Source organism: Tachysurus vachellii, chromosome 22, assembly GCF_030014155.1.
Source record: "Tachysurus vachellii isolate PV-2020 chromosome 22, HZAU_Pvac_v1, whole genome shotgun sequence".
Taxonomy (NCBI): domain Eukaryota; kingdom Metazoa; phylum Chordata; class Actinopteri; order Siluriformes; family Bagridae; genus Tachysurus; species Tachysurus vachellii.
The window spans coordinates 8,051,723-8,079,628 of NC_083481.1; the positions used below are offsets into that span (position 1 = coordinate 8,051,723).

The following is a 27,906-nucleotide window of genomic DNA, read 5'->3' on the forward strand; positions in this document are numbered from 1 at the left end:
TGTGATACTAAAGAGGAGATCTGAACTCCATGTGATCCTTACACCAATACATTTGTTTGACTGTATATTTATAATCACGCCTTCCAGTGTCACCCATATGAGGATGGGTTCCCCTCTGAGTCTGGTTCCTCTCAAGGTTTCTTCCTTTATCAATTTAAGGGAGTTTTTCCTTGCCACTGCCGCCTGAGTCACCTCAGACTTGCTCATTGGGGATAAATACAAACACATTGCGAACTATAGATATCTAATAATAATCTTGAATTTTTTTAAATTTGTTAATTCTTTATATTACTCCTTATGTTTACCTTCTGTTCTATGTTTATGTTCTGTAAAGCTGCTGTGAAACAATGTCTATTGTAAAAAGCGCTATACAAATAAACTTGAATTGAATTGAATTGAATATTAGACATATGCAATTTATGCATAAATTTGGGCACCCTTGCCATTTTGTTGATTTGAATACCCTGTAACTACTTAGCACTGATTAATTGGAACACACATTTGGTTCGGTGCGCTCATTAAGCCTTGAACTTCACAGACAGGTGCATCCAATCATGAGAAATGGTATATAAGGTGGCCAATTGCAAGTTGTTGTTCTCTTTGACTCTCCTCTGTAGTGTGGCAACATGAAGGCCTCAAAACAACTCTCAAATGACCTGAAAACAAAGTGTGTTCAACATTATGCTTTAGGGGAAGGCTATAAAAAGTTATCGCAGAGATATAAGCTGTCAGTGTCCACTGTGAGGAACATAGTGAGGAAAAAGACCACAGACACAGTTCTTGTTAAGGCCAAAAGTGGCAGGCCATGTAAAATATTGGAGAGGCAAAGGCAAAGGATGGTAAGAACGGTCAAAAACAGCCCACAGACCACCTCCAAAGACCTACACCATCAACTTGCTGCAGATGGTGTCACTGTGCATTGTTCAACAATACACAAGGTGAAGCTGTACGGGAGAGTGATGCGAAAGAAGCCTTTTCTGCACACACGCCACAAACGGAGTTGCTTGAGGAATGGAAACGAACATTTGGACAAGCCAGCTTAATTTTGGAATAAGGTGTTGTGTAGTGATGAAACAAAGATTGAGTTATTTGGTCATAAAAAGGGGCGTTATGCATGGTGGCAAAAGAACACAGCATTCTAAGAAAAACACTTGTTACCCACAGTAAAATTTGGTGGAGGTTCCATCATGCTGTGGGGCTGTGTGGCCAGTGCCGGTACTGGGAATCTGGTTAAAGTTGAGGGTCACATGGATTCCACTCAATATCTGCAGATTCTTGAGAATATTGTTGAGGAATCAGTCACAAAGTTGAAGTTACGCCGGGGCTGGATATTTCAACAAGACAACGACCCAAAACACTGCTCAAAATCTAGTGGGCATTTATGCAGAGGAACAAGTACAATGTTCTGGAATGCCCATCCCAGTCCCCAGACCTGAATATCATTGAACATCCGTGGGCTGATTTGAAGCGGGCTGTCCATGCTCGGCAACCATGAAACCTAACTGAACTGGAGATGTTTTGTAAGGAGGAATGGTCCAAAATACATTTATCCAGAATCCAGACACTGCTGTTATTTCTGCTAAAGGAGGCTCTACTAAATATTGATGTGATTTTTTCCGTTGGGGTGCCCAAATTTATGCACCTATCTAATTTTGTTTTGATGCATTTTTTGTTAATCCAATAAACCTCATTTCACTACTGAAATATTACTGTGTACTTCAGTTATTTGATAGATCAAAATGAAATTGCTGATCAAAACACCCAAATATTTATAAATGAAAATCATGGAAATTGTCAGGGGTTCCTAAACTTTTGCATATGACTAATTAGGAAAGGTGTACATATTTTTTAGCGCCTGGTTTCTGAATCTTGGATTACTTTACTTTTATATATAACTAAGGGAATACATACTTAAATGTGTTGCATGTTGTTTACCCCAAGGTTATTTTTTATGGTAATGAACAATAAAATAATTTCACATGACTATAGTACAATAAATGTAATGTGTAATACAAAACTCCTGTGTTGCTGTATATTTTATCTGTTTTTACTCTAAAAAGATCAAAGAAAAAATACATATAGTATGCATTATTTGACCAAAAGTATGTGGACAGGTGACCTATGAACATCCCATTACCAAATCATGTGTATATATTAATATTGGTCCCTTCTTTGTTGCTAGCTGGCTTTCCGTTTTGGATTGTGGCAATCTGTGCCAATTCTGCCACAATAGCACAGAGGTTGGTCACTACTGTCCAGCAAGAAAGACTCTATTCAGTAGTGTACTGCACCAAGCATTCCACTGCATAATTTATTCATTCATTCATTCATTTTTAATAACCACTGGAACCTGGTCTGGGGCATTGTGGATACTTGTTGTGGGGCAAGACTACACCCTTGACAGAACTCCAGTCCTTCACAGGGTGCTGTGCAGACATACACTCATATCAATTCATACCTAGGAGTAATTTAGCATAGCCAATCTATCTATTGGCATGTAGCACAAACACATTTACATTTCTGTCATTTAGCAGACACCCTTTTCCTGAGTGACTTACAATTTATTTCAATTTATACAACTGAGGGTTAAGGGCCTTGCTCAAGGGCCCAGTAATGGCAGCTTGGTGGACCTGGGATTCAAACTCATGACCTTCCGATCAGTAGTCCAACACCTTAACCACTGAGCTCCCACATCCCAAACACAACGAATTCTTTCCAGCAGCAAAACCCAGCTCGGTCAAACTCGGCTTTCATTTATCCAGTTTCCTATATACGTGACTATATTGATCAAATAATGTCAATAATTTACAGGCCAGACATAACAGAGAAATCGACGTGTGCTTTTGTAGGAAAACTTGTCAGACCACACCGTGCCAGCCGACTGTAATTATACTCCTTTAACCGCATGTCATGTCATGTTTATTTTTGTTATTTACACTACACGTACATGTCGCACATAGCGTCGATTTCTAAGTAAAACATATTCAACAGTGTTTTAAACAATATGACAACATTAATAAAAAAATGTGTACGACACTAATCCTAATATCCTGCTTCTTTAAACTTTCCCAAGGATCTGAATATTATAACCACCCATGATGAGAAAATGCTGACCTCACATGTTTATAAAATAAAAATGCCTGTTTAGCTAGCTAGCTATTCTAACCGACTTTCCTGCGTCATTTCATAGACCCGCCCACTTCTCAATAGTCTCCGCCCCATCGGTGGAACGAAGAAGCCATTTTTGTTTCATGTCTGAAAACCTTCGTTGACTACAATTTGATGCATCTTTGGCTCTGTGAAGGTAAAAGCTCTTCGGTTACTTTTTAAACACCGGTTTTACTCGGATTTTTATACACGACATGTCGTTTGGAAACGACGCCAGCATATGTAAAAAAAAATAAAATAAACAACAAAAAAAAACCAACAGCTTGGTTTACTCATCAGTACAGATCTGGCCGTATATCTTAGCTTAAGATCAACAAAGATTGGGCTTTTCTTGTCGTTAGCTCGTCACATAAAATTAGCCACTTTTAGCTAGTTTTCCCAAGTTTACTGACGACAAACCGAATTAGTAATTGGTGTTTTGTTATACGAGTTGGGCAGAGATTAGTCAGTACGTCAAGTAAAAAGGTCTAGACGTCTGTTTTAAAGCGAATGTGGTGCTCTTTCCCCTGATCCTCTATAGCATTGTGTTCTGTCGCAAGCTTTTGTCTGAAATTATAACCAGACAAGATGTATAAAACCTAGAAAATATGACCAAAAAACTTACCTCTGATATTTGATACGAGATACGATGTGATATTGTAACGTATTGTGTGTTGTATTATATGTTATGTTATTGAACGCATGCATCTTCTTTAAACTGTTCTCAATACAAGTCCAAGTCAGTTCTATTGTAATGATGTTGTAAATATTAATAGAGCAATTTTCATTCCCCAATTTTCATGGGAAACGTTCACACGTTGATCACAGTGCAAAAGGAATTAAAGAGTGTCTAGGTAAAAATTAGTTAAAGGTGCGTTAAGTAGTTTTGACGCTTTTTTGCTGCCCCTCTGTCCACCCCTAGAATTGTCTTTTTATAATACCTATATTTTCAGATTTACTCAGTTAAACTATTCCTTATTTTGTAAAAGTACAAATCAACCCCCAAAAAAAAACTATGTTTGGGTGTGCTGTTATAGAAAAATAATCCGCCTCGGGTTGGTATGATGTGGCCACTGATTGGCCTGAAACAGATGGTTGTGATTTATTCCGCTTGCGCCGCAGCCGTTTATTACACTTTGTGATTTATTATCGATTGATATATGTTTCAACCGCTTATGTTTAGGCTTTTATTTTAATGTGGTGGAAGAATACACAGGAAAAAATTCTATTAATCTTTATATTATTCTTTATATTAACCTTTTGTTCTATGTTTATGTTCTGTAAAGCTGTTTTGAGACAATGTCAATTGTAAAAAGCGCTATACAAATAATTGAATTGAATTGAGGAAAAACCCCTTTGGTGTTTGTAAACAAAGAACTGACTTGAGTAGCCAGGTAACCTGACGTTATTTTAGCTGGCTTGAATCTATGAAGAGTTTTATTTAGGAACAATTTAAAATGTTGTCCGCTTATAAACGGTTAACGCTAAAAGGCTAGGAGTTGTTTTTGATTGAACTAACGCTTTAAAAGAGTGTCATTTTAGAAGATAATTGTGGCGTGGTGTCCTGACTGGACGAATACGTTTCAACGAAAGTTTTTTCTTTGGTAAGACGCAAAGAAGACGTAGACAGACAAGTCTGTTGACACTTAACTTTATTTTGGGGGGTATTCAAGCCTTAATGGTTTATGATTCTAACATTAAATACGTTGAGGTACTGAATACCAAGGTTCTGCCCAAACAGAGGCAATAAACTAAATTATATGCTGAACAAAGTTAACTAGTTACAATAAGATCCTTAAATATTTGAACAGCGGCACAGTTACCTTATTTTTGCCATTGTACACTTTAATTCAAGAGGTTGCACGATAATATTAAATAAGTCATTTATAGCCATTCATAACTAATCTGTCCTTTTTCACAGGCTCAAAGGTAATTGGACAAAGTAGTATTAATGACAAATCATTTGCTGTCAATGTCTGCTTGAAGCCTGGATATCACCAAAAGCTGGATTTTCTCCCATAGATACTTTGCCACGTTTTTACTGAAATCACCTTCATTTGCAGCTTGTTTGTGGGTCTTTTTGACTTGTTTCGTTTTCAGTAAGGGAAAAACATTTTCAATTTCTCTTACCTAAAGAACTCTCTTACCTATGTTTTGGGTCAGTATCCATTTGTGTAACTGCGAAACACTGTCCTATCAGTTGTGCAGCATTTGGTAGCATGTGAGCAGATTAAATAGCTCTATACAATTCAGAATTCATCCTGATACTTCTATTAGCAGCCAAATCATCAATAAACACCACCAGTAACCCATTTCTATTGGCAGTTGTTGCCCATGCCATTACACTGCCTCTGCTATGTTTTGCAAATAATGTGGTATGTTTTGGATGCCTTTTCTTTCATTCTTCACTCTTCTCTTCCCATCATTCTGGTACAAGTTAATGTTGTTTTATTCTGTCCAAAGAATCATGGGCAGGGTTTTTTTTATATAAATAAAGATAAAGCAATGTCTTATCTGGCCTTTCTGTTTCTGAGTGTTACCTGTGGTTTGGCTTTAAGGTAATGCTCTGTATTTACATTCATGAAGGTGTCTCGAGTGTAGACATTGACAATATGTCTGCCTCCTCAAGAACGTTCTTGACATGGCTAGATATTGTGAAGGGGTTTTATCTTGAACAAGGAAACATTCTCTGAATATCCATTTTGGTTGTGGTCCATAGTCCTCCAGGGTATAAGGTGTAGCTGAGCTTCTCAGTGCAATTCTTTTTTTTTTTTTTAAGAATGTATGACATTGTTGATCTTTCTGATGAAGCTGCCCCTTTGGAGCCTGGTAATTGGAGGGACTACTGTATTTTCCGCACTATAAGGTGTACCTAAGAGCCTTAAATTTTCTCAAAAATTGGCCGTGCGCCTAATAATCCGGTGCGCCTTAAGTGTGCACTGAGTTCCAAAAATCTGTAAAAAAATGTTGTTGTGCGACTTTGGTAAGCGCTCCGCTTGATTGACTGTCGGACCATTTCCTGCTGACACAGGTACATAATACATACACTACGTACGCTGACAGCGATAAACCAATTGGAGAACATTACATAATGCGTACAGTACATACGCTTACCTCCGCCACGCCTCCGGTAGGTATACTACCGGTATGTTGCAAAACAACATTTGTTTCTACCTAACCATTATGCGCTCCACACTCCAGTCCAGTATGTGGCGTTAAATGCACCTTAAGTTGGTTTGCCATCCACCAGTAAAAATCAGAAGAAGACAACATTTGTTTGACTAAAACTGAAAATGGCACCAGTGAAGAGACATGCTTACGAGGCACAATTCAAACTACAGGCTATCAGTTACGAGGTTGTAAATGGGAATAGAGCAGCTGCGAAAGATTTCGACATCAATGAATCTATGGTTCGGAATTGGAGGAAGCAAGAAAATGAACTGCACCAAGTTAAGAAGACACAGTAGATGAGGACTTTGATGGATTTGTGGGAGAAGATTGATTAAAAAATAATGTGTGTGTATTGTTAAATAGTAGAATAAAGTTCAACTAAACTCACTGTTTTGCTTCTGTTACCTTTTTTGTAGACCGTATGTTTTAGCATGCGCCTTATAATACGGTGCGCCTTATGTATGGGTTAAGTACAGAAATAGACCCCGTAACTGAGACTGTGCCTTATAATTCGGTGCGCTTTATAGTGCGGAAAATACGCTAGGTAAAAAAATTGGCCTTAATGTCTATATGGTTAATACAATATTTTTATTGAACCCGTTGAGTTAAAGCTGAAAACCTACACTTCAGGAACACCTTGATTGCTCTGTTAACAATTTGTGGTGGTATACAGAGGTAACAACTGACAGTGAGATGGTCACTGTCCAAATACTTAAGAACCAGAACTCTAATGTGTTTGTTACAGGCAACTCTTTAGTATGATCGGAACCTGGTTAACCATTGTTATCTTGCTAGTTTCTTGAAGTAGATTTTAGATGATGATGGCTGACTAGCAAGCTGAGCTTGTTAAAAGCAAATGTACCGAAGTAATAGCTAGCTGCTTAGCCAAGATGAAATTTGAGGTGCAAAGATGGCGCTCCTCAGCAACCAATTATCCTTCCTAAATTGGCTTGGAAAGGTGTCCAAAAAGGTGTTTGGATACTATGTTGTAAAACAAATGTGAACACATTTCCCATTCTGATGGAACCACTCTAAGACTTTTGAGAAAATAAATTCAGGCATTGTTCTTAGAAATCATTGTAATCTAGGGTTGGGTATCAAAAGAAATTTTCCGGTTCCGATTCCGGTTCCAGTTCTGCCTTACGATTCCTGGTTCTGATTCCGATTCCATAATAAAATAAATGTGAAAAATAATGCACAATACTGAAACAATTCCATTTGTGTTTATTAATCACTCTTTAAATATTTTAAACAGAGCATTTCAATTCATATCAATTTAAATTGAAATAAATCCAACATCATATTTAACATCCAGAATTACAACTTGGCAAAACAGTTAGCAATTTTTCTGAAGAAACATTAACATGTCTGCTTTCTCTGGGAGAAGATGAGACCTTTCCTGGCTTATTGTATCTCCAGCTGTGGAGAAAACCCTCTCAGACGGGGTAGATTTGCTTCATTGTTGTAGCTTTGGAAATGAATCCACACTTTAGACGTTTTTTAGACATGTTTAACACAAAGCGTACCTCAGCACAGCAGCGCGAGTGACTGATTTCTGTGGTAAGCTGCGTTAATTTGGTTGCGTGACTGTAAACAGTGTAAACAATGAATATTCATGAGGTAAGACATGGCTATTTAAAGTGAAAGCTCCCAGCGCTTTGCCCGTCATCGCATCGGAACCACGTTTGGAGCCAAAACTTAAAAATTCCGCGCGGTTCCGGTTCCTGTTAAAAAACAGAACCAGTTCTGAATAAGAACCGGTTCTTGGTTCCCAACCCTATTGTAGCCTAGCACAAAGTTTCTGCAACCAGGAAGCAAGTCTGACGGAGTTATGTCTCAATTAAGGGTGAATTTAACCAATACAGACCCCAATCAGCCTGCTTTTTTTAAGTTAATGAGACAAAAAAATTGCTTATAACAAAGAACTAAATGTGCTAAGTACTCTGTCTTGAAGATTTGCCTATGGAGGATAACTTGCTGACCATTATATCAAATTAGCATTTAATAGGCTTGAGTTTTTGAAGGAACAGTAGCTCCTTATGTTGTTTATTTGTCTCTGAATGAAAAAAATATATAAAGCTATTAGCAGCCCAAATGCACATTTGCACATTTTAACAAAACATAGCTAGCTTGCTATGACATGCCCTCAGAGGTGCTAATGCTAAGTATAAACAGTGCCTTTTAGAAATATTCAAATCTCTTAAAAATAAACTGATTTGCAGACAGTTTTTTAAATTGTCTGCGTATGCTTCTTTCAATTTTGACCTTAAGCCCAGGTACTGAGAATGAAAACCACTCCCAAAGAATGATGCTGCCACCACCATACTTCATTGTTTTCAATGTAAATTGAGAGATACAGTATGAACATAAAATCTTTTGCATCAACCTACCCAATTTTAGGCTAGGAAAGATAAGTATTGAAGTAAAATAACACTTAATATTTGATTGCATTTCCATTTGCTTGTAAAAACTGCATCAATCTTGGGACCCACTAACATCAACAAACTGTTGCATTCTTCTTATCTGATGCTGTTTCTGGCTTGTACTAGAGCACCTTTCAACTATTGTTTTTGTTTTTATCATTTGTTTCCTACATGACAAAGTTCTTTGGTTAAATTGGATGCATTTCTTTTTGTAAATTAGCAGACAGTATGTTTCATTAAATTCCTTTATTCATGATGCTGCTAACTTCATCATTCATTAGTGAGCCTATTACACTCGATCATAATGTTTTGGATCATGAGCAAATCCTTTCTTTCTTTTCCACACCTTTTGATAAATTGTGTTTCTGGAACATTTTTTTTCCAGTTTGACCTTCATATTCTTACTGATGATGACCAGTTTGCATGTAGTGGTTTGGTCTCTATAGTTCTGCCTTCAAAGTCTTTTTCAGCTGTTGGGTTGTGGTACCTTTGGTTACCCTGCAGAGGTTTTTGGTGATGACACTGACTGTTGATTTTTCTTAATAGCCTTCACAATGTTTTTGTTAACTGCTGTGGTTTTATTTGTCTATGTTTAATATGTAGTTGTTAGAACCTTTTATTCTTTTTTTTTTCTCTTTCTTTTTTTTTCAGGACCTTCCAGATTGTTGTGTTGGTTTTCACAATGTTTCTGCACCAGCTCTGATAGATTTTCTCTCTCTTCTCCACATCAGTATTGCTTGCTTTTTTCCCCATAGCTCTTTGGTCTTCATTTTGTTAACCAAAATAAAACCAAGAATAAATAGAAATAATAAGTTGAAATAAGAATAATATAGCAAAAATTAACTGATGTGCAATTATGTGATGCATATAGTAACACTAGTATGTGACGTGAGGTTATGTTATGTTGTAACGGTACAGTATGTAAACAGCATTGAGCAGAAAGTCATGTACCAAATGTGTAGTGGCATTACATGTAGTAACGTGTAGTAATGTCAGTGGAGTAGAAGAGTCTTTATGGAAGAAATGGCCTGAGAAATCTGTATGTTGGACATTGGACATCGTCTGTATTGAGGAGTCTGATGACCTGAGTGAAGAAGTGTGGGAATTTTTTAATAAAATAATGCAAAAATACACCACGGACTAGGGGAAAGGTAAGATGGGGAGAAGAAGCATACATCAAGAGTCAAATGTTATACTGTGCACAGGCCATTAGAAGCTAGCAGGTCCTAGGCGTAGGCCATCAAAAGTAGAAAATGATTAACCACCCCTATAGGCTAAGAATACACAGAAACCAACACACACACACAGAGGCAGAAAGGACACGTGCGCACACAATATTAAGGCCCAAAACTGAGCAGAAGGGTTTTAATAGGGAGATGCAAAATCATAAAGAGTCACCTCTTAATATAAAATGGTTTGACAGCATAGCGAGGAGGATATTGAGTCTTTTTGTTAACACGCCATGGAGCTTGAGTAGCCTGAGTGCGTGTGGATGAGGCTGAAGGAGTCTGAGTAGACTTGGTAACAACTGTAGCAGTCTGTGTTGAGACATCGACCCCCTTAACAGCAGATGTGTCGCTGGGTCGACCACGACTCTCCATATCCTGGATATAATGAGTAATGACCTCAGTGAGAAGATCAGCAGTAGGTGACGGTGTAGAAAGGTCAGTTTAATCCAAAAGGTGTGCTACCCATGCGGAGATTGAAGCTAGAACACACTACAAATAGAGCCTCAGCAAGCATATACAATACTCTGGCCACTGGGTTAATAAGTAAACCAATGACTACTGCACACCATATCCAAAGAAACTGAACAGTAGAAGAACAGGTTTGAGTCATATAGAAGAGAAAATGCTGGAGTACAAGAAAATCCATACATACCCATGAACAAGTGTGTTCTGTTGAGTCGTGTTGAAGAAGACCCCAGAAAAGAGAATAAGTCTAAAAGCACATGCACTAAAACCAACTTACAGTACAAGCTCCATGGCCTGATGACGTAGGCCCAAGGACTATGGGGATGGGACCCTCGGTTGGAAAATAATGGGAATTTAGATGGCCTAATGCGTGGGCAAAATATTGACCCAATGTACGGGCAAAACATTCCAATTTGGAAATAACGGTAATTTCCTAAGCGGGCGAAACTGTGTACGTGAGCGGTATTATGATTGGATAACGAAGGGGGTATGGCAAAAAGGGGGGCTTGTCAGAACTGTATATAAGCTTACTGTAATCAGCAGTGCTTCGGTGCAAGTCTCGTCTACTGGACAACTTGTATCCCTGGTACCAGCTGGTTGATTGCTGTCTATACGACTGTCAGTAAACCTACCTCAACTGAATCCAGTCTTCGTGAGTTTGGCCGATCATTTCTTCTTTGAATTTGTACTTAGAACTGTTGTTATGACTTATAGTCAGATTGCAGGAGCTAGCCTGGGCCAATGTAGGTTGGAGTCGGTTTTCTCCTACAGAAGCTCCTCCTGAGATATCTTCTCATGAGATTAGTTGCATCTCCTCAGCTTTAGCCATCAGATTATGGAAGTGGTTGCCAGATTGCAACTGTATAAATGGACAGTTACCTGGGTAGGTGGAGTCTTTGGTGATTTTAGTTGTTCTGATAATGCCTCATCTGTTGTTGCTGTCATGCAGAAAGGTAAGAAAAGACTTGGAGAGGCACTTGGCTAGGCACGCCACTTTCTGCAGGGCTTTGCGGTCCTGGGTTTTGCCTTTTCTATACCACATTAAGATGTACCACCTCATCAAGGTATTCAGCCCCATAGTTGTTGATGTGGCCCATAAGCACTGTATGGTAAGCTGTGATGGGATACACAGTTATGTGTGTAGAGAGTGTCGAACAGGGGTCTGAGGACTCAACCTTGTGGGGCTCCTTGCGGGTGTTAAGGGTTTTATTGAATTTAATGTGTCCCACTCTCACTACCTAGGGTCTGTCTGTGAGGAAGTCCAGTCTCACCTTGTTGCTGATCATGTGGGTGATGTTAAATTGGAGAAAATGGTCAGGAAATTGAGGTTCTGATCCATCATCACATATCTTCTCATCTCAAACGCCAAATATTTTCATTGTATAGTAACAAGTTAATTGCTCTTGCTGTTCTAGAACTTTCAGAGTGACCTGTGTACAATTATTGGTCAAACAGTTATTTTTATGAAATGATATTTGCATCAACTTCTGTAGCTTGCTATTGTGTGTAAAATTTTGAATGGACTGTAAACGGACTAGAGGATGTGATAAAGAAACATTTTACTGCTTACACTTTGTTTAAATTGTTTTTTGTTTACAATAGATGTATTTTGAACAATACAAAAACCAGATATAAATAATAAAAAAATTAAGTACAAATGTAAACAAACAGCAGCAATCCAAACAAACCTTCAAAATGTAAAACACTAACTGCCTATAAAAATAAAATAAAAATGCAGTCAAAACGTAAGTAACGGTAGATTATCAGTGCTGAAATCGTTGCATTGCCTCTAATTCTTTGTGCAAACAGAAAATGGAAGCCAGGTTAGAATGCCAGTGCTGGAACTAAGTAAACACTTTAAGAGTTAACCAGCCATCCATGTGGCAGACACATCACAGTCAGAGCTTTAGATTCTTTGTCAAGAACACCAGCATATTCACTGACCTTGGCTTAAGAACTGATCTTTAACAAGTTACTATATTCCCGCCAATGCTGAATAGCCTCTTGGAGGCAGCACAGGTGGAAGGGATGCATAAGTATTTCTTGGCTAAACAGCTGATCCGAGAACCTCATGCTTCTTGTGTCTTCCACCACATAAGGGGATCATTCCTACTGTCTGCTGGTGGGTAGTTCAAGTAGCTGTGTAATTCAGCTATGATTTTCTCAATCTCAGACACTGCTGTCTTCTCAGTTGCTGCATCCTTGGTTGAGGCAAAAAAAAAAAAAAAAAACATTGACGATAGCGTAGCGGCATACTTCATACATCACAGGCAGGGATGTCTTTTGAAAAATATTTTCTACCTGGGATGTTATACCTTGGGTTGAGTTTTTTAACCAGTTGCTTAAAATCCCTCCTGTTCCACCGCTGGGATTAGCAACATCCTTGGCCAAACAATATGTAGCCACATCCGTAATTTCCATCCACCGTTTACACTTCCTGTCATATTGAGTGCTACAAGAGAGCGCTCCAGCAATGCTCGGTTGAGTCATTTGTTTACTTTTGGGCCACACATCACCAGCTGCTAGTATCTCCTTCTCGCGTACCTAAATAGCCTGGTTGTACTCGACGGTGTGTTTTTGCTTCAAGTGGTGAAACAAGTTCATTGTGTTTCCACCTTTAGCGGTAATCGTTTTCTTGCATTTTTTGCAAAAATTTGTGCTTTGTTTGAGGTCTGATGTAACCAAACCACCTCCATACTCCATACTGAAATAGCTCAACTTTTCGATACTAAATCTTTGTCAGTGGAGGCTGACATGCTGCTCTTGCTTTTAGGTGTTGTTGCAAGGGAACGTAAATGCGCCGTACGTCATCGCGTCGCAGCCGTCACTATATCATTGATATTGCGAGCTGACACTTTTTTTATTATGTAAAAAATTACACTGGTGTTATCATGGACGGTATGATATGGCACACCCCTATATGCAACTACATACACACCTCTACCAAACTGGAGTGCCTAAAGATCAGTGGATACATAGCATGGTAAATGCATGTGAAGTGCTCTAAGCTCATCGCAGTTTGCACAAAAAGTTAAACACATCTCTGAGTACAGCACCTAAATCTAAACCCCTTTTTTTATTTTTACAATGTGCATATTGTTAAGCGTGCCATCTTACATAGTATGAATATACTGGCAGCCGGATTTTGAGACATTGCTCTTGAAGTCATTGACCAGTTACATGATGCTGGTGGAGGAAAACGTTTCCTGGCTTGTTTCTCCAAAACACCACAATGTGGCTCAATCATTTTCTGGTGACTGTGCAGCCCACGTATGTTTAGCTTCACTTAGCTTCATGTTCATCAAACCACTCTGTGACCTGTCTTGTTGTGTGTATTGGTGCATTATCATTCTGTTACATAGCAACACTTTCTGGATATAATGCTTGAACCACTGGGTGCACATGGTTCTCCTTGAATGAGTCAGTACTCCTTGGCATTGACACACCCATGTAGCACAAGTAGTGGGCCCATAGAATTCCAAGATATTGCAGCCCAAACCATCACTGATCCATACCAGTGCTTCGCTCTGGGCATACAAGAATTTGAGGCTTCTTTGAGGGTTCTCCACACTGTAACTCTCCCAGATGTGGGAAGGATACTGAAGGTGGATTAATCAGAGAGTAATACATGTTTCACATTTTCCACAGCCCAAGATTTCCTCTGCTGACACCATTGAAACTGCCATTTGGCTTAGTAATATTGACCAAAGGTTTGGCTATAGCAGCCTGATTATTATTGACCATGAAGAGCTCCTGATGGACAGTTTTGCTGAAAATAGGAGAGACAATGTATACATTTATTTCTGTAATGAGTTGGGCAGCTGTTTTATGTATTTTAATGCAATCTGTGTTAGTACCTAGATATCCTTTTCAGACAGCTTCCTATTGTGTCGACAGTTCAATAACTCGCCTACATTGACCCAGGCTAGCTCCTGCAGTCGGACTATAAGATTAAACAATAATTCTAAGTTGAAGTTCAAAGAAAACATTTTCAGCCAAAATCACAAAGACTGGATTCAGTTGAGGTAGTCGTAGAGCAGTCATATAGACAGCAAACAACCCGCTGGTACCAGGGGTGCAAGTTTGTCCAGTAGACACTACTTGCACCGAAATACTGCTGGCTACAGTGGTCTTATATACAGTTCAGATATCCACCCCTTTTTCCACTCCCTCTTATTCCTTCCAATCAGAATTTGGCTCACATACTTGTTCTGCTGACCTTCAAGAACTTTCCATTATCTCTAAACAGTCAATGTTTTACTATGTCTGTACCTTGCTGTCTAAATTTTCCATTATCTTCAACATATGGGCCCATTCCCACTTCTCCATGCTCAACATTGGGCACGTGTGTAGGAGTCCTGTATTCTTAGTATGCGTGTGCTGGTGACTGCTTTTCTATATTAATGACCTGTGCCTATGTTCTTGTTTGCTTTTCATTAATGTCCTGTGCTTATGATCTTTCAAGGCCTCCATGAGCCTAATGGCCCGCTTATCATATAATGTTCAACTTTCCCATGTTGTATGCTTTTCTTCTTCACCTTTTCCCTACTTCATTCTTTTTTTCTCTCTACTTCATATTATTTTACAGGAAAATTTCCCACAATGTGGTTCATCCTTCATTGTGGTATGGCAAGGTTTCCTTGGATACCGTGGCTGTCGATGAGCCACAAAGACTTGCTGTCCTGGTCAGATGCAAAAGTGAGACAGGCCACCAACAAATTGTCCTCTTTTAAACTCTTATAAGGCTCCAATTATGTTGTATGGATTGCAGTATTTTATATACAGCTGTTCTATTGCTCTGCAAATTCAACCTTCTCTCTCTGCTCTTGGAATGTGAAAAGTAAATATTGGCCACACATACAGTAGGTAGGCATGAATCCTCCAACACTATATTAGATAGTGTTTCACTTCAATACACAGCTATAAGAGTGCAAGCAATTTTATAATTGAAAATGTGGCAGAATTAACCAATCACATACAAACTCTTGTTAAATACTAATTAGTATACACTTGTCATAAATTGTTACTGATAAACCCTAAATACAGTACAATCGGGATCTTCCTTACATTATCTTGTCCAGCAGGACAATCCATGGGTACTAATACCCCTTTTCCACCGGAAGGAACCGGGTGCTGATTCAGAGCGAACACTGGTGCTGGTTCAAAGTTGGTTCCACTGGCGATCCTTCTAAGAACCGGTTTGCCTTTCCATCGGCTAGAGAGCCGTCACAGAGCCGAGTCTGAAGTCACTGTATACGTGTCATGTTACACAGCAACGTTAACACAGCAGCGGCAAACACAACATCAACAATGGCGGATGTTGCTTTACTGTTAATGCTCATGGCTTTGTGAACCAACATTGGCATCCAAACTCGGCGAATCCAACGTGTACGTGCAGCTCCATGTAATTTGTATAAACTGAGGTTGTAATCGAGAAAGTAGATAACATTATTTTATCATTAACACAGAAAAAAGGTAGCCTTAGCATGTAGCTACCTACTATCATGTGTGGTGATAATTGATCATATTGCTGTAAAGTAAAAGTGTATTAGGCCATCCTTAAAAATATTTTGGTTTGCAGTAACAGTAAAAAAAAAAAAAAACGGTCGATTAAATTGTCACTAAATTGACAGGGTCAGTTGGGTCACAGCAAACAAGAATATTTTTAAGTATGGCCTTAAACATTAGCATACTTAAGGTACATTATCAAATGCGCTAACAGTAGCCCCACCCCCAGCCCCTGATGAAAGCGTTTTTTAAGTCTAGACCAGCAACGTTTTGGTGCTACTTAAGAACCACTTTTCCTGGTTCAGAGTCGGTGCTTTGGCTGTCGAAAAAGAAAGAACTGGTTCTAAATTAGGCTCTGGCTCCGAACCAGCACTCAAACTGCCTCGGTGGATAAGGGGCATAAGGGCTTACAAAGTGGGTACAGAATTGTTGAAAAAATTAGGATATGATCTTTCAAAAAAAACTTTCCAAGGCTTTGGATATACCATGGATGACTAAAGATGATCTTCAACAAGTTAATATGGCAATGGCGTTCTAACAGTGGATCCCTCTAAAATTGACAAGAAGTCTAGGAAAAACTAGTCAGGTTGTCTTAATATCTTAATAGCTACAGGGTAGGGTGGCAAGTTGGAAGCCTTTTCAACATCAACAACAAGCATCCTTTAGTTGGTCTAAAGTTTGCAAATAATCTTTCAAAATCTTGTGGAATAATGTGTTTTTGGTCCAGTGTAACCAATGTTTATCTAAACCATGTTAAGATGAGGAGTTTTACCTTTATGTATGACAGTGACCTGAAGCACATGTCCAAATAAAAAGATTGTATTTACCAAAACAAAAGCAAGGATTTGGAACGGAGTCAGTGTCCATACTGAATATCTGTGAGGTTACCAGAAGAGGGCTTTGCATAGGAGATACACAGCTAAGGTTCTGATGTCATTTTATTCTTGGTTTATTTATTTTTTTAACAAACTATACTTCACCTCTAAGGTTAGTGTGAATCACCTGCATATCATGATACAGTGTCATAGACGGAGTTACTAACACATCTTAGGACAACTTTGAATGGTATTCACAAATGAACATTGCACTCCTGCCCCTTGGAAGAGCAACGTTAACCTTGTAGATCCTGCATGGTGATGGTACTCATCACTGTAGACCTCCTGGAATGGTATTCATTCTAACAGTGTAATGGTACATCTTTAAAAACCAGCCCTTCCTGCTTTTATATAGAACTGAACTTTTATTTAGATTAAAATGACTTCCTACTTTTCAGATGCATCTCTGTCCAAAAGGGAATGGGAACCTAGAGTTAGAGCAAAAACTTAATATCTATTAGGCAATGAGAATGTTTGGATCAGATGGCTCAACCAGAGATACGGCGTTTCTGTCTAAGCAGCCCCTGTTTAGCAATAGCCCTTTGTGGCCATAGTCCATGTGACCCTTTTGGAGTTAAGAGGGGTGCTCATTGTGGCCCACCCTATGATGGTCTGAATGAACAGAGGCCTGAGGGGTTGACTCACAATGAGATGGTCAACATAAGGCCAATAAAACCTTTATTGGAAATATGAATAATAAATGCTAATAAAAAAGTATTCTTGGTTTGGGTATTTTCCTGTTGGTAGTGATGTGTTGAATAAAAAAAAGTAGTAGACATTATAGAAGTCCGTATTGAAATTTGGAGGACAGCTTTCTTGTAACTTCAAAGTCTGAACTTTTACTGAACTGTAAATTCACTTTGATTGAATGGTCTCTGCATGGCTTAGCTGGCAAGGAGGATTGTTAGCTTTTACAGATTTGTTTGAGAACAAGTATGGTGAGACAGAAACTTTACTCCATAAAAACTCTGAACAAGCATAGTTTTTTTTTCATCTTTTTGGTAGGTGTTACCTTCATAACCTCCTAACGTCTTTGCTCTGCTGGTAATCTTAACCTCAGGTAATGTTTGTTCTGCATTATTGTCTCCCCACTAACAGATCTCACCTCAACAGGTACAACACAGAATATTAACCCTTCTGCAGACCTGGGGTCTATTTGACTCATCTGGAAAGTTTAATGTGTCATAACTTTGGTTTCCTTTCACATATTTGCCTGAAATTTACCAGGATTGTTCCAAATAATGAACTTTGCAAGTAAAATTAATTTTGTCTATTTTCATTGAACTATGTGCTCGTAAAATAAATACTTTTCTCCTCAAGTCATCCCGAGTCAATTTGACTCGGCCACATTTAGTGGGGCAATAGGTCACACGTTTTCAGCGCAATGAACATAGATACAGAAACTGCACACATAAAATGTCCACTAACACACACTCACACACCACACACACACACACACACACAAATTGGGCATTGCATTTCATTAGGCCTCCAGAAAAAAAAGCCACACATTTTGTAAATATTTCACACGTTTGATATGTTTTGCCTAGCAGAGGGCAAAATATGATCTACCGAAATGATGATACACACATACACACACACATACACACACACACACACAGTCAAACACTGTTTAAAGCATTAGGCATTGCATTTCAGTTGGCCTCCAGACAAAACAAAAGCTACACATATGTGAACATTGCACATACACACACGCGTGCACACACACACACAAATTGGGCATTGCATTTCACTAGGCCTCCAGAAAAAAAAAAGCTACACGTTTGTAAATATTTCTCACTTTTGATATACCTTTGCCTAGCAGAGGGCAAAATATGATCTACAGAAATGATGCTACACACACACACACACACACACACACACACACACACACACACACACACAAGCACTGGGCATAGCAATTCATTAGGCCTCCAGAAAAAACAAAAGCTACTTATTTGTAAATATTTCACACTTGTTATATGCATTTGCCCAGCTGGGGGCAAAATCTGATCTACCAACAAGCTTTACACACACACACACACTCGCACACACGCGCACACACAAACATCAGGCATTGCAATTCATTGGGCCTCCAAAAAACAAAAACAATCATTTGTAAATATTTCACACTTGTTATATGCATTTGTCCAGGTGGGGACAATATCTTCTCTTCTCTTCTTCTTCTACCAACAAGCTTTACACACACACACACACACACACACACACACGCACGCGTTGTGTTTTCATATTCAAATCATATTTGTTTCCTCTCTCTTATTTATGAATTTAGTTGCATCAGTCAGCTTTGACCTGGGATGTTTGACATACACCAGCCAGTGGTTATCCAAAATAATATTTAATAATTTCTGCTTATTTTACTCAAAAACATGGCATAATTTCATGAGGTTTATTGTTTATAAATTAAATATAATAAAAAGCGTTAGAGGTGTAAAGGAAGTTTTATTCACAAGAAATTATGCCATGTTTTTGAGTGGTGTGTGTGTAGCCCGTTTTTGGGTGATCAGATGGCATCTGGTGGGGAAAAATAGACATAAGTGTAAAATGTTCACAAATGTAAGCTGATCACACAGAATGGTGATAATTGTATAATTTTTGATTTATAAGCATTCAAGTCAATTTCACCTGGAAAAAACAGGTTTTATTATTTACTGACATTAAAAATGGTCAAAATGGTTTCAAAACAATCTCCTGGCTTTGAAATATACCAGCCTGTAATTGTGCATTAACTTTTGTGCCTCTATAGTGAAAATAATTCAAATTTTCTGTTTTGTTTTTTTTTTTACTAGAAAATGAGGCATTTTTGTATATTAATGAGGTTTATTATACCAAATATCACAATTTTTTTTGCAAAATATGTGTTAATATGTTGTAAACAAGTTAGACAAAAAAGGTGAAAAAAAAGGCTATCATATTCATTTTTTATAAGCAGTCAAAACAGACAAGGTCAACTTGACTCAGCGCTCCTAATTTGCACAGGAATGCAGACGAGGTCTGCAGAAGGGTTAAATGGCAATAAAAACAGCACCTAGTGATGTTTTCCCAGGTAAGCTTCTCCACAGATCCTTAGCAAGTATGTTGGAAAATGTAATTAAATTTGCAGTTCAACTTTTTTTTAACACAGTTATGAGTTTCCTGATATTTCCCAAAATATGACTTTATTTGCAAGCTTGCAAATCCCATGTTAGTTTGCCTGGCATTATTCTATTTTCTCTTCTATTTAAGCCGTCTTGACATTGAATTTTCACTGGGTGTCTACCGCAAGTGCATATTCTCCAGATCAGGCTGAGGGCCTGTTTTGTATCTCAGGAAAGAAATCTTGTATATGCACTATTGCAGAGTAATCAACCTTCTTCGATAAGGTGGAGCAGTTGCTTAGGAGGGAACCCCCTACTCTTACAGTATGCTACTGTTAGAATTTAATGCTAATGTTAGGATTGACTGTACTTAGAGGGCCATGCTTTGGAGAAATAGATGCAAACCCAAGTTAGGGAGATGTTATTAAACCTTTGTGCAGGAAACTTGTCATTGCAATGTGTCAATACTTGTCATTAACAAACTCATTACACAAGGTCAATTGTAACTGTTTGTGGTACCAGATCACTTTGGGTTATAACTGTATAGACTTGACTGTCAGTTCTAACTGTATCAATAGACTTGGGGTTATACTTGGGGTAATGAGCAGTCCCACGCTGTAAACTGACCGCAACATGGCGGGGATTTTTTGCTTATGATGCCAGTGAGATTTACTTTTGGTTAGAAAACATCTCCCTTGTACCAAGTAAAGTTGAGGACTAGTACTTAATTGATTATATTCTAGTCTTTAATCATAGAGGCATGTGCAAGATGCTGTGGCCAAAAGGTTGGTGGTGCTTGTCATGACTGCAATCCTAAGATGTGCTAGTGGTGAGGAAAGCAGTAATGTTGAAGGAGACAATCCAGAACAGGGTTTCCCGCAGAAAATTTGTTAGGTAAGGCAGTAGGGTTGGGCGGTAGGGTTGGGCGGGGGTGGGGTGGGGCTTCATTGTGAGATAGACCACAGACTCTGTACTACGTTTAACAATTATTAAAAACAGGCACGTGCAACCTAGCTAACAGGTGAAGAACTCAAACAACAAAATCACCAGCTAACTTCATTTAAGTTTGCAAGAACTATAGACTAATAAAATAACAGGCTTAAATAAACCCAAAACATAAGTCCACTTACAGTTCTCACGGACACGCGTTTTATCAACTGGCTAGTTATCATCCAGACAGTGATGGACCACGTCTTTCTCTCATTTTGGCCGTGTGGCGCGCGTGCCTGCTCGCGGTGTGAAGCGTGTCCGCGCTATTCTCCAAGATGCACTTGACGGCCTTTTGTGCAGCGGAATTTTTTTTTTTTGGACGACCTAGTTAAGGTGGTAGGGTTTCCCATCTTAGGCGGGCTGCCGGAACTGCAAAGTGCTGCGGGAAACCCTACAGAGATTTAGAGTATAGTAAGAAGGGCTGCAGCAAAGGTGAAAGCTTGCACATGAGGCCATTGAACTATGGCTTTGGGCCTTCCCAGGTTTTTTCTGGCAAACAGTTCAGAGGCCAAAGCCCACTCAAGGCCATCTACAAGCTCTGCCAAACATGTTCAGGGGTTGTTGATATTGGTATGATGGATGGATTAGTGTGAGAAACCTTTTAACCAAGTGGACATGTCCTCTATTCAAGGGCCAGTGCATGGTATTATAAAACTACATAGCAGCAAATGGTACTTAACACGCACATCATTTAAAACCAAATACGTTTGGACTTTATTCACAAGTGATAGAAAAAGTGAGCAGAAAATGTTTAAATGATATTGGTCATTGGAAGCAATGTTACAGTTGGTCGGTGCTAGTGAACGCTGGTGATGCTTGGTTTTTGCACAAGGTACTCAGTCTACTAAAAAGTCTCTGACCTCACCTATGGTTCCAAACTGTGGTGATGAATACAGGTAACAGAAACGAGGTTCCTCAGTGTGTTGTTGCTCATACTGTCTCTGATCATGTGAGGCACTTGTGCCCCTTTTCCACCAAGGCAGTTTGAGTGCTGGTTCGGAGCCAGAGCCTAATTTAGAACCAGTTCTTTCTTTTTCGACAGCCAAAGCACTCTGCGGCTCTGAACCAGGAAAAGTGGTTCTTAAGTAGCACCAAAACTTTGCTGGTCTAGACTTAAGAACCGCTTGTCAGGAGCTGTGGGCGGGGCTACTGTTAGCGCATTAGATAATGTACCTTAAGTATACTAATGTTTAATACACTTTGACTTTACCGCAATATGATCAGTTATCAGCACATATGATAGTAGGTAGCTACATGAAAAGGCTAACTTTTTTCTGTGTTAATGATAAAATAATGTACTTTCTCAATTACAACCTCCGTTTATACAGATTACATGGAGCTGCACGTACACATTGGATTTTCATGATTGCCGTGTTTGGATGCCAATGTAGGTTCGCAAAGCCATGAGAATTAGCAGTAAAGTAACATCCACCATTGTTGTTGTGTTTGTGTTTGCTGCGCTAACGTTGCTGTGTAACGTGACCCCTATACAGTGACGTCAGACTCGGCTCTCTAACCGATGGAAAGGCAAACCGGTTCTTAGAAGGTTCGCCAGTGGAACCAACTTTGAACCAGCACCAGTGCTAGCTCTGAACCAGCACCCGGTTCTTTCCGGTGGAAAAGGGGTATTAGGGATTCTGGAGGGAGTAGAGTTGCTATTCCTTTTGAGTAGGTATATGAGCTATTTCAAGTGGCTCATGTTCTTAAGGAGAAATCAACAACTAGCTCTGGTTAGGTCTGAGGTGCAATGGCTTTGACTGAGAATGAGTAACATGAAAGTTGGCAAATTAGAATCCTGTTTGAACAGAGCCTTGTGTAAAGAGGAGGAGTTGAGAGAGCTTGAATGTACTGTGATTGCTAAAGGAATTAGAATGTTGGCTGGTTAGGGACGTTTATGCTGCTGAAAATAGATGGGTCTTTGAGGGGCTTCTTTGTGTTTGTTACCCTAAATTTGTACCTGGACTATCATATAAAGATTGTACAAACCACACTCCACAAAATTTCTAAATACTGGTAAAGCCAAGAGAAATAAAATGCAGAGCAAAGCAGTCATATTTTCTGTTAGTTTAGTATGCATTATATATCATTTCACAGTTGAGCATATTGAAAGACAATAAAGATGCCAGAGTGGCATGTGGTAAATAATGTGGTGTAGAATCTATCCCATCAGGCACTGAAGCTGTTGTGCTCCAATAGTTTTTTATGTATATATGTTGCTATGTTGATAACTTTGGCATGATTATTTGATGTTTAATTTTCTAATGATCTGTGTTTTTAATTTATGAAAAACTTTATATATTTTTTAGTGGCAAGATTATATTTGGGTGCTTACTGAAGGATGTTCTGTTGGATTTTTTTTTTTTTAAACATTATTCCCAGAAGAGTTGAAGTGTGTTTATGGGAATTTTTGTCTATTCCTATAGTAGCGCATTTGTGAGGTCAAGCACTGATCTTGGACAAGAAGGCATGGGTCACAGTCTCCACTCTAATATATCCCAAAGGTGTTCTGTTGGGTTGAGGTCGGGTCATGGAAATTGCTTAGTGCCCTGGTGCACAGTCATGTTGGAACAAATTGTTCCACAAAGTTGGGAGTATGAAATTATTCAAAATGTTTTGGTGTGCTGAAGCATTAAGAGTTCCTTTCACTCGAACTAAGGGGCCAAGCCCAACCTCTGAAAAACAACCACACACCATAATCCCCCTTCCACCACACTTTCCAGTACATTCTCCTGGCAATAGCCAAACCCAGACTCGTCCATTGGGTGTGCAAGACATACAAGCGTGATTCGTCACTCCAAAGAACATGTCTCCACTGCTCTAGAGTCTAGTGGCAGTGTGCCTTACACAACTGTATCCGATAATTTGCATTGCAATTTGTGATTTAAGGCTTGGATCCAGCTGCTCAGCCATGGAAACCCATGACATGAAGCTCTCTAAGCACTGTTCTTGAGCTAATCTGAAGGCCACATGAAGTTTTGAGGTCTGTAGCTATTGACTCTGCAGAAAGTTGGTGACCTCTGCACACTGTGCACCTCAACATGCACTGACCCCACTCTTTGATTTTATGTGGCCTGTCACTTTGTGGCTGAGTTGCTGTTCTCATTTGCTTCCACTTTGTTATAATACAACTAATAGTTGACCGTGGAATATTTAGTAGTGAGGAAAGCAACAAATTTTTTTCACAAATGTTTGTAGAAGGAATCTGCATTCCTTGGTGCTTGATTTTATACACCTCTGGCCATGGAAGTGATTAGAACACTGGAATTCAATGATTTGGAGGGGTGTCTCAAAACGTTTGGCAATATAATGTATGTGTTTGGCTAGATGTGCCTGCTTTGTGAATTCATCCATTTAGCTGAAGATGCAGTTAACTTGGTTTGCATGCTCCATACCAGGTCAGTCAACAGTTTTAGTTCATTAGTGGTGAATTCATCCTTCTTCACCTTAAACTATGTCAATTTAGATGTTAAGTGATACTCCTGATTAGGATATTCACTTAGTCTGGTATAAGTTAGGCAACATTTTCGACTACTCAATTCTTACAGAGACAAAAAATATTGAGCAGTTTTATGTAAATGTTTTTCCAATGATAAGATCTCCAGACGTGTATTTGTCTGTCCTACAGTATTGCGTTAGAGGCATGTGTGAGTGGCTGATTGTGTCTAAAAAGTTTTCATGTCACAGCCTGGTAGCTGTGATGTGACCCAACATTCATCACATGTTCCTTTATTGTTTGAATATCTTTCAATTTATATTTGTTAGATCTGCCTTAACCTAACCCAGTGTATTTCATGTTCACAGACACCTGAAGCCTTTATGCATCCCATCTTTGGATGGGTACCATGAATTGTGAAGAACCAAATGTGGAGAGGGCTGTTCTCTCCTGGTCCAGATTTGCTACAGCTGGTCAGACTGCCCTCAAAGAGGCCCTGAAAGTCTTCAATCCCATTTCCCAGGACCTCTCAGAGACCGAGAGGCAAATGGTGTCTTTTCTTCAGGCATTAAAAGATGAAGGACGTAAACCAGTGGTGCTAAGAAGCAAAGATGTATATGGATACAGGTCTTGCACAACACAACCACTCACAACAGAGATTGGCAGTAAGACTCTGAGAGTACAAAAACCTTGTAAGAAACGAGGTCGGAAGACTTTGATAAAGAACAAGGATACCAATTCCTCAGTTTTTGGTGCGACCACCAAGGCCATCTTACAAAACCAGCCCAAGATTCTTCTGACCAATCTCTCAGTAGATACACTCAAGCAGACTGTTTCACCCAAACCATCAGTGCCGATTCCAAGTTCTGTGCAACAGTGCCTGAAATTAACAAACATAAAGGGTGTTACTGGTGGCCATACTGCAAGGCTGCAAATCCACTTTGGTGTGGACTCGCACAACACGATCAGTTCCAGTGTTCACTGCCCACCAACTCTCTCTGGGATACCACATTCTCCTTCAGAAAACATCACGCAAACATCAAGTGTAGTAGCTTTGGACAATAAAAGAGTTTTGTCCTGTCCACTTAAAGTGGATGATGCCCTCATTGGAGATTCTGCACCAATTGTTTGTCAAAATGGTATTAGTCTAAAAGAGGGTAAAAAGGTCCAAATAATATCAGGTAAATCTGGTGTGATAAATGGTTTGAACTGTGAGGACAGTGATTCAATGAGGAGGCTGAACTGCCAAGGTTTAGGCTGGTCTCAGCCAGCGCTTGTCACAAATGGCCAAGACATGTCTGAACTGAGTGGAAATAGTCTTCAGTGGAAAGTCATCAAAGTGGACGAGTCTGTCACTGATGAGGAGGTGAGGAAAGAGGCTCAGAAAATCTTGCGAGTCAATTTGTCCCCTGTGATACAGATCCATCCACTTCTACACTCTGTATAGACTTGAAAAATCAAAGCTGACTTTTATATCCACATATACTATTAGAATTTCTTATACTGGGACGTTCCTTGGATCAAAACATGATTATTTCAGTCTCTAATTATGCATATTTCACATGTATGACCAACTTTGGTGATCCAAAGAGGGAATTTAGTTTTATTTTCTGTTACGTAAGTGTTTCTTTTATTGGAATTTTGCCTTGAATTTGATAAACTTAAGCTAAAAGAAATAACCACATCGTTTCACTATGCAGTGTTGCCGTATGTTCTTCCCCCATTTTTTTTAATAGGCTTCCTGATCAACAGAATTTACAAATTAATCAGATTTATAGTGTGACTCAATATAAGGTTGTTTTAGAGAGATGAGACATTTTTACAATTTGTTGATTTCGGTTTGCTATTGTTTTTAAAATGCCTTGGCTGTTTTTAATTGTCCATTGTATTAGTCTGTAGGCACAGACTGTATAATGTTTAAGTTGTAATGGTACATGGGGGAAGGATTATGTTTATTTCATACTAGAGTTACAGACATGCTTCAAACATTCTTCAAACATTATCAAAAAATAGGAAATGATTATTTATTATATATTTTTTGTGTTGGTATTCTTTCTGCTTTAACAGAGCTGTTTTAATTCAAACAGCTAATTGTCAAGCCCTCTTTGGAGCACAGAGAAAAATCTAATCTAAGGTCTTGCTTTATAGAACTGAAGCTGTACCTTTTTTGGAAACTTGCCTGTAATAATGAAAGAATAACATTTAGTGAGAGCTTGCTGCTAATTTGAATCTTAAGTTAATTACCATAACTCTGCGACAAAGTTTCCTCTGAGACTCTGATCAGTTCTCCTCCACCTTGTCTGCATACACCATAAGTTCCAAGTGTTGCTGCAGGTTGAATTGGGAGAGTATATAGTATACTCTCATCTATGAGATCTGGAAATAGTGCAGGCCTGGTCAGGAGTTGGCAGTGCAAGTTAATCAGAAATCCTTACCCCTTGTACCATTTTATAGACCAGGAGCACTATTGTAGTTTAATTGTATTACAGGCAAAGAATATGGCCTTTACTTTTTTTCTTTTCTTTTTTTTTTTTTTTTTTTTTTTTTTATGTGACCAAGTATTTTATTCTGTAGATTTCACTCCATTTTTAAAATGAGACAACACTGGTATTTTGGTGCTTCAATGATTCACTAGCATCCACAGATGTTAAAACTGCTGGCATTGATGGCTTTTAACTTTCCTTAACCATATTAAGGTACATTCTTCTGGTTCCCGTTTTCATGTCTTGTCTAATGGCTGATGACGGTAGTTGAGCTTGGCATCTCCTTCAGCCTCCAGTCAGCAAAATGTTTGGGCTTAAAAGCGATTCTGTTCACTATAACTTTGTGTCCTCCATATTGTCATGGTGACAACCCACCAACCAAGCAACAAAGTTTTTAACCAAAAGATACTGGCTACACTGCTCATTTTGAGGTCGTATATACATATCTTTTTTCCTCTAATGATTCTCTATATTACATAGCTTGAGCTTAGATATGGATGTATTTTTCAAAACTATTGCAGTGTATATGTCAGCAAATGTTCATGATTTTCTGCAGAATTTAACTGTAAACTCTTAAATACTGCAGTTCTTACAGAACTTAACCTGTGTACACAGTTAAATCGTTTCAAAAGACCGTTCAGTCTTTTTTCTTGACTTTGTTAATGGAAAATTTTGTGTTGGGAGAAGGACATTATGCCGGAAGCCACAAAACACCTTTTTAAGGCTATTTAAGTCTGCAACAGAAATCAGTGCTGAGACATCCAGAACAACTTCATCTTTTATTACTGACTAATCTTATTCATTCAGTTGAATCTGTGACCTTGAACTGTAAAATGTCAGTGTTGTATCTTTAGTTAATAAGTTGTGAATTAAAGTATTTAAAAATGACCTGTGTTCATTTCTTTACCATTTGAATAACTAGCAAATAGGGTTGCAACGGGGCGGAAAGTTTACAGTAAATTTCCAGAAACTTTCCACGGGAACTTAAACTGGGGAATTTTGGGAATATTCCAAATTGGAAACTTTACCGGAATTTATGGAAATTTACGGGAATTTACAGGAATTTATGGGAATTATTTGGAAA

General features: G+C 38.8%; 1 protein-coding gene across 2 annotated transcripts; it reads left to right on the forward strand.

The window, feature by feature from the left end:
• Positions 1–3,204: 3,204 nt before the first annotated feature.
• On the forward strand, positions 3,205–27,710 carry ccdc71 (coiled-coil domain containing 71). Of its 2 annotated transcripts, none has more exons than XM_060858438.1 (2): positions 3,205–3,304; positions 24,708–27,710. In XM_060858438.1, exon 2 carries the CDS (start codon positions 24,740–24,742, stop codon positions 25,784–25,786), a length of 1,047 nt encoding a protein of 348 aa, XP_060714421.1. In that variant the 5' UTR covers positions 3,205–3,304; positions 24,708–24,739; the 3' UTR covers positions 25,787–27,710. The 2 variants fall into 2 exon arrangements, with proteins under 2 accessions (XP_060714421.1, XP_060714422.1); XM_060858439.1 differs by lacking the exon at positions 3,205–3,304 and adding an exon at positions 19,863–19,885.
• Positions 27,711–27,906: the final 196 nt, after the last annotated feature.

Bases quoted from the DNA above. Each gene is read 5' to 3' on its own strand.
- ccdc71 (XM_060858438.1), top strand. From the start codon at position 24,740: ATGGGTACCATGAATTGTGAAGAACCAAATGTGGAGAGGGCTGTTCTC.